The sequence below is a fragment of the Ornithodoros turicata genome, chromosome 1, assembly GCF_037126465.1.
Source record: "Ornithodoros turicata isolate Travis chromosome 1, ASM3712646v1, whole genome shotgun sequence".
Lineage (NCBI taxonomy): Eukaryota > Metazoa > Arthropoda > Arachnida > Ixodida > Argasidae > Ornithodoros > Ornithodoros turicata.
The window spans coordinates 192,184,226-192,196,724 of NC_088201.1; the positions used below are offsets into that span (position 1 = coordinate 192,184,226).

Genomic DNA, 12,499 nt, shown 5'->3' on the forward strand with positions numbered 1-12,499 from the left:
ACTGTGCAGTACGCTGTCTTGATCTTTTTTCGAGTTTCTTAGACGGCGGCGAAGCCTTTCAATGTTGTAGTTTTATTAATGGGACTAGCCGTCCCGACTTTTTGGGACAGCTCTTGCTTCTTCGGTTCATTGTCCCGCTGCCAGCAGGCCTGTTGGGGACGGTGTTTTGTCCCGCTTTAGAATAGAACGATTCCCGAATGAAAAAAAAAAAGTGGCTAAACAAGGGTTCTCTACTCTCCCGTTGCATTCTTCCAGCTCACGTCTTTCCACGACCTTGTGAATGGAATATTACGATGCCATCCCCTTTTACAGTACTACTTGGACGGGAAAGATGGTCTGCACACGGGCTTTTTTCATCAAGCTGCCCCAGCGGGAGGACAATGGTCTTGATGTAATGATGAATCATCGCAACCTCGGACAACAATGGCGAAACTAAGTTGAGCGATTCAAGGTGTTTTCCGTTCCTATCCCTAAAGTATGAAGGTACAGTAAACTGAATAAATTCCAGTCAAGGTATTTAATATGAGCTATCGGCAGTACAGAAATTGCAAAATGTAATATCTATTAACATCCATGTCTCAAAAAGGACTACAAGACACAGAATACAATGTGACCAACATCTCGTGCCCGAGACCAGCGCACACCCTTTTCATCGCCCTCATCAGTGCTTAGCTAAAACACTCCGTAAGTTCCTATCAAGCGATAAGTAGACAAAAATATAACACAAATTGTGAGGCAACTAAACATGTCGGGAGATATATAGAAATGTATTACTAATTTGCAGGATAAAACTTAAGCGACAAGCGCAAAGCGTTGCCGTGTGTGAAATCGTCTATTGTAAACGGGTTCAGATGTATGAGCCGGTAAACTCTACCCTTATAACACTCAGGTTGAGGTTTTTGATGACTTGAAACGATCGAATCAGGGAAGTTCGATTTCACTTGCACGTTAAATGTGTCCATTACTTTGTGCATCAGCGTGACCGTGTGTGGCGTATTGAATGGCCATGTCAGGTCATTGTCATAGGGACCGGGGCACAGGAAGAGCACAACTGCTAGGAATGGCAGCCCAAGTACTATTCTGATTGTCAGGACAAGCTTGAACCTGTAACCCATCATGAGGAAGTGCGGACTCTCGGTACGGTAACTATCCTGCTCTGGTTGCATCTCCAGAAGTTTGTTTACTCCTTGCGGCCGCCATATTACCTCCGTGGGTGAAGATATCTTCAAGTTCCTGCCTTCGTGGTATTCAATGCATGGACTTGTTGGCCGCACCTGAAAAAGACCAACATAGTGCCTTTTTGCTGCCTAAATCTGTTTCAGTGTGACTTCTGATCCAAATATCGTATCGTAATTATTGTAACCCATACATATGTTTAACGCAAAATACGGAGTGCGCATTGCAATATTGAGACTGCTGTATTATTCCATATATATTGTCTGTGTTATTTGCCCATGTTAAAGTTGGTGTGCTGGATGTGGCCACGGACCAAGCAATTTTGTGAGAGAGGGGCGACGACACGCAGGCAGTCGCGCGTAGGGTCGTCTCACCACGCTCTCAGCCTCTGCGCTGTCTTCTGCACGTGATATCCCTATCGTGCTGGATTCCTCTTCAGACCCTGCCTTGGACGTACCTTTCTCGCTTGTTGAGCTTGAATCTGCCCTGAGGAATTCCCCCCAGCACACCTCGCCTGGAGCTGACCAGGTGACGTACAAAGCCCTTCGGAATCTCCCCTTATGTGGGCGTCAGCTCCTCTTGAGGCTCTTTAACAGAACCTGGCGGACAGGTGAAGTTCCACGCGGATGGAAAACTGCAATGGTTGTTCCTCTTCTGAAACCAGGCAGGTCACCGCATAATATTGATTCCTTTCGCCCGATTGCCCTCACAAGCTGCGTTGCGAAGACAATGGAGCGCATGGTCTTCCGCCGCTTGAACTGGTACCTGGAGAGCACGCGGTTTTTTCCTGAGGTGATGGCAGGATTTCGTCAGGGACGTTCAGCAATTGACAACGTACTCGATCTCGTCGCTGAAGTCCAACAAGCAAAGGCTGAAGGCAACCTCACCGGTGCAGTTTTTCTCGACGTAGAGAAAGCTTATGACAACGTGTTGCACAGCACCATCGTCGCGACGCTACAAGAGGCAGAAATAGGAGGTTGCGCCGCCTCATGGATCCAGGACTTTCTAGCTGACCGACGCATCTTCGTGCGCACAATGGAAGGTGACACCGCTTTCCATCCAGTCCGTCGTGGTGTCCCACAGGGAAGTGTATTGAGCCCTCTCCTCTTTAATGTTATAATGGCTTCGCTTCCCGCCCAGCTTCGTGATCATACCCGCATCACTTTGTACGCAGACGACATCTGCATATGGACCTCTGCCACCCGTCGAGACACCGTCCAACGCCGGTTACAATGCGCCTTGGATTCTATTGTAGAATACCTTGCCGATCGAGGCTTATCGGTCTCTCCTGCTAAGACCGTTGCCATGGCTTTCACCCGACGCTCATTCCAAAGGTATCCATTGTTCGTCAGTGGGACACCGCTGGACTTTGTGCCTCATTGCAAGTACCTTGGCGTGACATTAGACAGAGGCATGACGTGGTCCCGGCATGTGAAAACAATAGCCACCAAGACCAGCGGTTTTGTAAATGCTTTACGTTGCATTGCTGGATCGTCGTGGGGCCCTTCATGCGCTGACCTCCGTCACGTGCACACAGCGTTGATTCTGGGCACATTGCGGTACAGCCTGCCTGTTCTACACGGCCTCAGCATATCCGGAGAGCGTGAGGTTCTCAATATTCAGGCCCGAAGCCTCCGTGTCTGTTTGGGAGTTCCCAGAACGACAGAGACCTATTCTGTCCTGGCAGAGGCACGCGAAACTCCAGCAGGCGTCCTACGAGACGTGGAAACTCTCCGGATATATGCACGGTACCTCACACAGCATCCTTACCATCATCTTCGGCTCATTGATATTGACTGTCCGGACTCCAGCATTGGTATTGCTGTTGACCGCCTGAGAGTGCACCTCCCCACCACGCCATCAGTGCTTTCCTATGCCCCGCCGATGTGGACTCTTCGCAGGCCTCCTGTATGTGATCACATTCCTGGTCTTCTGAAGAAAAACGCTGTACCTCCCGTTGTTGCTCACCAACTTACACTGGAGCACCTTAACTTAGCGTACTCGCAACGACTCCCTGTGTACACTGACGGATCAGTGTCTCAAGGCGGATCTACTGCAGCCTTTTATATGCCAAATGAAAACCTTGAAGTGGCGCACAAGCTCCCCTACGAAACGTCATCTACAGAGTCCGAGCTCTTCGCCATACTGACAGCGTTGAACCACATAGCGGTATCACCGCCTGGCGCTTGGGTTGTGTTCACGGACAGTAAGGTGGCGCTAGAAGTTCTAGCAAATTATTGTTCCAGAACAATCGGCGGCCTAGATACCATGATAGTCGCAATATACAACCGACTTCTATCCTTTGGTCATAGCCTGTGTTTCCAATGGGTACCCAGTCACACCGGCCTGCACGGAAACACCCGCGCAGACGCCTTAGCACGTCGGGCACATGGGGACGGCACCTCCAGTAACTGTCTCCTACCACTTTCAGCCTCATCGTGTCGGTTACAGACACAGCGACTCCGTTATAACGGCACTCGGCAGTTTCAAGAGGACGCTGTCCGACTGAACGACCATCTCCGATCTATCGACCCGTCGATGGATTTCGTTGCCACACACCACTGCTCGCGTCAAGAAGCGTCCATTCTACACCGACTACGCCTTAATGTCGCCAGGACACCTCTACTCCTCTGTAAAATGGGTCTTCTCCAGTCGCCCAAATGCCCCACTTGCGCTGTTGAAGCTGATGTGCCACACCTTCTCCTCGACTGTCACAGATTCGACACCTCTCGAGCCACGCTGAGACGACGCCTACTCGAGCTGCGGTGCACGGACTTTTCTCTGGCCACTCTGCTCGGCCCAGTACGAGATCACACACAGCAGTCTGTGACCAAAGCAGTGCTGACTTTCTTGAGAGACTCAGGTCTGATGAACAGCCTGTGAACTCAGTCGTGAAATCTCATTCTTCTTCTGTGCCCCACTCTCACCTTCAACGCATTAACCTCATGCCTTCTTTTTAAAGTCATCTTCTGTGATTCGTCTCATCATTCCTTCACCGTTTGTTAGTCATCTTTTTTGTCATCTTTGTCTTTAATCTACCTCATCCTTCTTTCATCATCTGGTAGTTTTTCGTTTTTTCCTACTTCTTTTTCTTTTTCTTTATTTCTTATTTCGTAATTTTCTTTATTTATTTATTTATTTCTTTTTCTTACTTTTTTTCCTTTTCTTTATTTCTTTTTTCTTAATTTTCTTTCTTTATTTCTTTTTCTTACTTCTTTATTTCTTATTTCTTTATTTTCTTTATTTATTTATTTATTTATTATTCCTTCTTATTTCTTTCTTTCTTTCTTTCTTTAATTATTCTCTTTTCTTTTTATTTATTTATTATTATTTCTTATTTCTGGAATAGCAAGCCGACGTCCCGTTTGGCTGACCTTTCCCCGTTTTTTTTCCCTTTTTGTCTAATAAACATATCCCCCCCCCCCCCGTATGATGCAACCCGAGTACGAATAACGCATAATATGATCTTAAAATGCGTTTAAAATTAATTTACTATTACCGGCCACCAACGGCCAGCTTTCGCCAAGTCGATTTCCCGTTTATGTCTGACATGACACAGTCGACAGGATCAGCAGAAGGTTCATCGACTACCAAAACGAGATTGTTCTATGGTGTTCCGTGCACGATTTTCCACTTTATACGTAATTCAGTCAGGCAGAGCTTTAGTGCATTGCAGAATACCGGTTTTGAGTTATTCCTCTTAAAGCACAGATACGCTGATTTTCGAGCTTAACACGCACAACATGTTCATTGGGGAACACTGATTATGTGTGCAAAGTAGTTATCCCAAACTATTCGCGTTTTTCTCTTTCTTTCTTCTTCTTTTTTTTTTTTTTTTTTGAAAAGTAAATTTTTAGTTTCACTGACATTCTGACATGCGGCCCGTAAACCCTGTGTCAACGTGACACTCGAGGTCGGGACTGTTTTGGCTACGCATGACATTTCGCTTGGTTTCTTCCGCCTGGCTGGTCGAACCAGCATGTGAGGTGCAGAGATTGAGATTGAGGAAGTATTACAAGAGTGATGCGCGATTAATGAGCAATTATCTGTGGCTTTATCGAACCCACGAGGAACGCAAGTTTTGCTTAGTTTGGAGGCAAAGCATTTGCTAGGTTAATCGAAGAGGCTACCTGGCGCAGAGTGTCTCGTGCTCCGTACCGAAAATGCGCGTTGCTTCTCTCCCGTCTGCAATAATAATTCAGCGTGCAATGTTCCAATTCCACAAGTTTCTGAAAGACGAAAGGAGACGCTCTTGGGAAGCAGTTCCCGCTCCTACTGGGCGCCAGTATTATATGTCGTTATCCACTGTAGGCGCAATTTAGACTCCCCACCCCCACCGCGATATAGGTCACGAGCGCATGCGCTTCCAACATGTGATTATAGACATGGAAGAACAGACACACACAAAAAGGACAAGTGTAAATATATGTTTATTAAAGCCTATTACAGCCAAAGAATAGACATACACAGTTGTACGAGCAAAATTATTTTATTAATGTGATTCAACACAAGATCAATGATACGGATGAATGTAAATACACCCTAATTATACCCACCTCAACCAATGTTTTCTCCATTAGGCACTGTTTATCATTGTAATTGAATCAATATCAAACAAAACATATTTGTGTAAATAAATCACATTTTTCGAAGGGCACGGTATGAGTCTATCGATCAAAAAGCACGCCAACCAGGACTTAAAATAATGAACACTATCACAGAGTTATATTTCACCATAGCACACAAATTTTAAGAAGAGACACTTCTAAAAATATCACCCTCGTGACCTAAGCTAGGCGAACACTGAGGAACATAATATGCAATATCAGGACAATTTTCATCCCAGCTAACAGATACTACTAAGCTTACTTTTTGACGTAAAAATGTCTGTAAGTTTGGTTGGGTAGCCATCGCAAAATTTGCGGTGCAACGAAATTATGACGAATTTCAAGACGGGAACAACGGGATGAGAAATAAACCGATACCATCCAACAGTTAGATCTATATAGTCTACACGCGTAAAGCTAGGACGGCGATCGAGCTGTCGTTCGAAAGCACATCAGAAGTTGTACGTGGACCATAAGCGATATCTGCTTGAACAATAACCTAAATTGTATAAATTTCCAAAGTTGAAATCACAAACATTTGCCAGAACGCCGGTATACAGGAACCTAAGATGAACTAAGTGAAGAACCGAAGGAAATGTCAATAGGAAAAAGGCAGGCTCGAGAATAACCCACGGTACCGAGTGATCGAGAGAGCAACGGGAGCGCCGAAGCAAGCTAGCAGCGGAGGGCAAATTTGCCAGCCGGCGTGCAAAGCGAGTCCTTGCCCTCTTGAATGAGTATTGTGTTTGTTTCACTAAAATCATGCGGGCTCATACCCTGTTGAATAAGTTCATAAATACTTGCATTTCTTTGCCTAAAATCCCAAGACGAACAAGGGAATTGAAGATTGCGACGTTTTCATGTAAAACAGCATGGCTCGGACGCCACTAAGCCCGCCCTAATTTTATGAATCCATTAGATGCACACAAGTCCAAAGTAACACACAGAAAATATACACTGTAGAATGGCAAACGAGCTGAGGCCAGCTCCACCTCCACATAGGGACGAGCACATCTCATTTCCTGCGCGTTTACACATACCTTTCCCCTTTCCTCCAAACGAGCGGGCGACTCTCTCTATCGACGCCCAAACCAACGCTTTCCCCAAGGCTGAAATCCATATTGAGTGCCATGAATGAGGTACAGTATCACAGCACAAGTAACATTGCCAAGCTTTTCTGTTACATGGAGGCAATATTTTTATTATCCTAATTGATCCGGCATTCGTCGTCTACAATCGAGGTGCGGCGCAGCTTGCGCGCTCGCACGGGTTCAGTGAAAAGGTATTCCTAACGAAACATTGAAGCCGTGCGGCAGATTTTCTCTTCGGGTGGTAAGGAAGGTTTGATTAGCTCCGAAATCGGAAAGGATGATGTGTGACAAAACGAAAATAACAAGAAAATGATCGTGCTGTCTTGCCCCGCCTTCGGTAGCGCTTATCATATCTTGGCTCAGCTATCGTGCAGAGATTGAGCATAGCCTTCTTCGCAGCCAGAGGGATAAAAATGTGACAGGGATGTGCTCCAAACGAATTCAAAGCTTGAAAATTGAAAACTGAAAATTTCAATTAAGGAAGGTTCCTTCTCCAGCCATGTCTTTCTACCATTACTTCGGATGGTGGAGAGTGGGGTGCTTGATAGAGATACAACGACACTGGATGAAGCACTCCGGCGAGAACAAAAATGTTTTCGTAAGATAACCTCACTGTTCACTTACAGCCCTTGAGCATTCCCTCTGGTTGCTAGAATCAGGCTCCTGGTGATGCTGGTATCAATAGGCATTGTATTTCCTATGAATTCCTGTTACCTCAGAATGAATGTTTCGGGTCATAAAGTATGAGAAGTCAGGCACGGTAAACACGCAACACAAAGCATGCGACGGTATACTAAACCTTTTGCTCGAGCAGAAATGCAGGCTTAGGAGGCTTGTCTTACCGCCAGGCGGACTTGTTGTTGCGAGATGCGCCATCGGTATATGCTGCCGTAAACGTAGAAAACTTCTCGTCTACCAGACCATGAAAATGGGCTCGGAGGATTTGAGGGGGACCTTATCTCTTCTTTCCAGAAGATTCGGAAGGCTTACGAAAGTCGGCGGTACCGGCAGAGACCAGGGCGGTATAATGTCCTTAGCTATGAAGCCAGTGAGAGTCTGGCGTGTCCTCTGTGCCACTCGATAGAAGTCGCTTTCAGGGCGGTATCGAATTTTCCTGAGGAGCGGGCGACGGCGGATGTGAGCACGCAAACGTAGGAAGTGCCGAGCTGTGCAAGTGCAAGGACGACGCCTTTCACATCCAACCTCCTCAACAGCTCCCAGAACACTATGCCATCCTTTTCTTTCTACAACACGTCGCTGATTTTACCCTGCGGGAATGGACAGTCTTCACAGACTCCAAATCTGCACTTCAAGCTATTGCAAATTTCAGCGTACGAGGCCCATCCGCACCCCTAGTCACAGATGTATTAATGGCTTACCACACTCTCTACGCAGCAGGCCACAGGCTAGTTCTCCAGTGGGTTCCAGTCCATTGTGGTGTCCTGGGGAACGAGCAGCCCGACAGCGCCGCAGAAGCAGCACTCTCGTATCGGAAACGGACCAGTATTGTTCTGCTGAGAGGAGACCGCCGTTCCATTCTGTGACGCCTCGTGACACCCCTGGTTTCCCGCCAGTAGACAACAGACATTCTCCCCCCATCTATGTTGAGCAGAGTTTATCCAACGCTCGCTTTCCGCATGCCACGGAATACCTCTCGTCAAGATGCTGCATTAATCCACCGAATGCGACTCGATGTGGCCTTTACAGCTCAGTGGCGTTACCGCTTCAGACAAGTTGACTCTCCCACCTGCTGCCACAGTGGTGCTCTTGAGGATCTGGAGCACATTCTTCTTCATTGACCCCACTACCAACCTTCCCCAACCGCACTCTCCGAGTCTCTTAGTCAGCTGGGCTCTCGCCCCTTCTCCCTATCGAAATTACTTGGCCCCTGGCCCAGTCCAGCCCAGCAAAGATCTGCGCTCAAAGCTCTTTTGACATTTCTGGACACTATCGGACTTCGATCGTTATTGTGAAGGGGCTCATTATTTTATTTCTCACCTTCCCACCAGCAATAGGGTAGAGTATCGCCTCTGGCGATGAACCTCCTCACTTTCCATTTCAAAATAAAGTTGTTGTTGTTGTTTCTTACCGCCAGATTCCCACTGAGCCCTAAGGGATATCTGAGGTGGAGTGCACCTCGAAGGGCCCTCTAGTCTGTTCTCGAAGCGCTCTCGAAGGCAGCACCATCAACCAACAGTTCCCTACCCTCAAGGGCAGGACTGACGTCCATCTGCATCCCCTTGAGCATAATGGCGGAATATATTGCCGAGTACGATTTGATTGATTTTGTACAACATGTCGTCAGGTTGTCCGAGAAAGGACAGTTTGTGCCGCATAAGAAACTGCAAGACTGAAGCAATCCCTTCGACATATATGAGCGGTCAAAATTTGTCAGAAGATATGACACCGAAGGGGGGTGTCTGCGAACTTGTTGATCTGCTAGGACTCTCCGGCAGTGTGAATGATCGAGGAAGCCTGTTTCCGCCACTGTTTCACACTCTTTTTACTCTTTTTCTTTTTTTTCACAGGATCTTTGCATACTGGAAACGGTGATATAGTCAATGCTAGCCAACCAATCCTATCAAGAGCAGTCGTCGAGGTGTCAGAAGTATTTGCAAGTCTACAAGTTACTCTTACAGTCTACTCGTTATGTCAAGATGCCCACACGTGAAGAAATACAAGACGTGCCGATAAAGTTTTATCACATTGCTTGATTCCCTAGTGTTGCAGAGTGCATTGATGGGACGCACATTTCCATACAGAGCGCCGATGGTGAACAGGCCGAACTCTTCCGAAAAGGAAGGTTGTGTTTCTGCTGAACGTTCACGTGCGTATATTGCTATTCTGTCTTAGTTCGTTGCAGCGACAGTTTTATGAAGTGTGAAGAAGCCCAGCGCTGGGCCGGATCCACCAACGACGGTCGTATTTTCCAGAACAGCAGGATTGGGGTCAAACTCGAAACTGCACATTACCCAGGCATTATGTTGGGAGATGCTGGCTATGCGTGCAAACAATACCTACTACTGCCAATGGCTATTATGATAACGGCTATTGTTGTTACCGTTACATTTTGTTTACGTTACTGTCTCTCAAATTGCAGGATTGTAAAATTTAGAGCCTCGATTAATTCTACATTTTGTGTAGCCGGACTGGCTCTGTGCAATAGTTTGCAGCTTCGCAGCATTTTAAGGCTATCGTAATTTTGAGATGAGTGTGTGCTACAATAACTGCATGTCACTTCGTATAAACAGACGTTTCGCACTGCTGCAAGTGCACCTTGCATGCACCTTTATCCCTTAAATCTAAAGTTGCAATAATTTGCTCATCAGTACATACCACGAGTACAATTAATTGGTATTTTAAAAATAAGGAATGAAGTATTGAGCAAATTCAAGTATTGAATGATTGATCAAAAACAGTTGAATCTCATCTGTAATACGACTTCTATGACATAAAACTAAGGGGAGAGAGAGAGAGATTATGGTTTTAATGGCACAAAGGCAACAAAGGCCATAGAGCGCCAAAACTACCACACCACTGCCATGACACCTGTATTGTGGGTCATTGACAAATAAGTACTGAGTGATGAAGATGGTGGCAACCCGCTACATAAACGGTCGTTCCCTGTCAGCTAAGCAATCATGGAATATAATTAACGAATTCTTAATGTTCTGAGAATCAGTCGGCACTGTTTCTGTAGAGTTTACTTCATGAAAATCATCAAAAATAGTCGCATCATCAATAAAAACCAAAGTAAGCATGTATTCACTTCTTCAAATGTTTCATAGGTTGCAGAAGTATGGGGATGGGGAGATACAGCAAATGAGCACCATCCCCAAGAATCACAAGTTTGCCGTTCGAGACATCAACGAGGTTGAAATTAGATACGGAGAAGCTGTGTACGTCACAAGCCTGATCAATGGGAAGGAGGTAAAGGTGTGCCACCATGGGGGATTCGCAAAGCTAACAGACTCAGAAATTGACGAGCTGAAACAGCTGTCTGAGCTCCAAATGGAAAAAAAGGGAAAGAACTACAAATGATGGTCGTCGCGCCGTCTCATCCGACATCATTTTTACCCTCGCCATGGAAGAGGACTGGTCAAAGTAAGCAATGGTCACATGTTATCTCTGTACCCTAGCCGAGCATCAGCACTATGCAACAGGAGTTCCTTTCCAAATTCATTTAGCTAATGTACACAATATTCATGCTCGCTGTGCACCGTTTTGTTAAACTTTATGCACGTGCAGCTTTGTGCTGTAAGTTGCATTTGCATGAACAGAACGCATACACCTATGAGGTGATGACGTCTTTTCATGAGCTGTTACGACTCGCCATTTTCCCCTTCCTCCCACAACTTGGGAAGCCATTTTCCTCACAGCCCCATAGCCCTTTAATGAGGGACTAAATGGGAGACAACGAGGTCAGCTTTCCTGGAACCACTGTCGATTCTGACCTGGTTCCCAGGGACGTCTCCTGTTTAAGCGAACGTTGTGATCCGCTAAAAAGAGAAATAGTGTATACTTAGGTAAATGCACTTTCTGTTTTGTAGCCTACACCCCCGTGTCTTCAAATGATGGCAGAACATTAATCGCGTTTCTGGATAAAGCTGTGTGTGGCCTTGCCAACCAGCATTTTTGCATGGTGGAGGTGGTGTGCCTGAGTGATCTGCTTCTCCTTGCACACTGACACGGCGTCAGCGGTAGGGTATTCTTGACAAAACATTGAGTTGCTGGCAGTTCTGCCTCATGTAGACTTCCTCAGTTCTTCTCCATGTTCCTTTCGCATTTTTTTTTTTTTTTTGTTATTCAATATGGACTGGGCACATTCTAACACAGAAAGTGAGAAAACCTGCACCAAATGACTCCTTTTCAAGTGCATAATCTACACTGCAGGCCAATGACCAATGTGCTTCTCCAGACAGTACCAGTACGGTTTCATAAACATCAGATGCACCTTCAATAGATAATAGATAAATTACAATACTATAAGGAATGCCAGCTCTTCATGCCAGAACACCAAGATGATTGCGTCATCTTTAGTGCCAGGATCAAAATATTCATCTCCGTGAAATGAATAATGTTTACCTTGATGGTTGTGCGTGCCAAGGCGTGTTCACATTTCTGAGCAGCACTGCTTGGCTGTGTCGCTGTCACCTTGGCCGCCTGAAATAAATGAGATTTTTACACTATAGGTGTTATACAGCGATTTTTCTGAGGGTGCACGATAAATGTCTACATTCAACGCAGTTGTAGGTAAGCTAATGAAATGGAAAGCACTGGTCATACATGTACATACATTAGATTGATAATATTTTTATGATGGTAGTGCTTCCTCCCACTTATTTATTATTTTTTATTAATTCGAGCATACTACACGTCCCTTCTGAGGCCCAGGTAGGAGAGGGTCGTAACAGCAGTGAGTAGGAATTGTGACAGAAGAGAAGTGTTACATTGTTTGAATACGTATAAAAATATTAGTCGTGAAACAGATTATGGTAAATGTCCATGAGTGCTGCAAAGGAACTGCAGTACGCTTGTTGTGCGAGAATGGCGATGGAGGATGATTGTTGAAGAGATCATTGGGGGGTTACACCCACATGTCCAAGTCTCTGATACCTAGTCGCC

The 12,499-nt window shown here is 45.9% G+C and overlaps 1 protein-coding gene across 4 annotated transcripts in view; it reads right to left on the reverse strand.

The window, feature by feature from the left end:
• Positions 1–504: 504 nt before the first annotated feature.
• Positions 505–12,499, reverse strand: part of LOC135378895 (caspase-7-like) — a 103,975-nt gene continuing 91,980 nt past the window's right edge. For 3 of the 4 annotated variants that reach the window (XM_064612061.1, XM_064612060.1, XM_064612059.1), the window contains exons 8-9: positions 11,960–12,037; positions 505–1,274 (exon numbers count right to left, since the gene is read on the reverse strand). In XM_064612061.1, the coding sequence (XP_064468131.1) occupies positions 774–1,274; positions 11,960–12,037 (579 nt within the window). In that variant the 3' untranslated portion in view covers positions 505–773. Of the gene's footprint in view, positions 1,275–4,596; positions 11,829–11,959; positions 12,038–12,499 lie in introns of those variants that run through there. The other variant, XM_064612062.1, reaches the window with a different exon arrangement.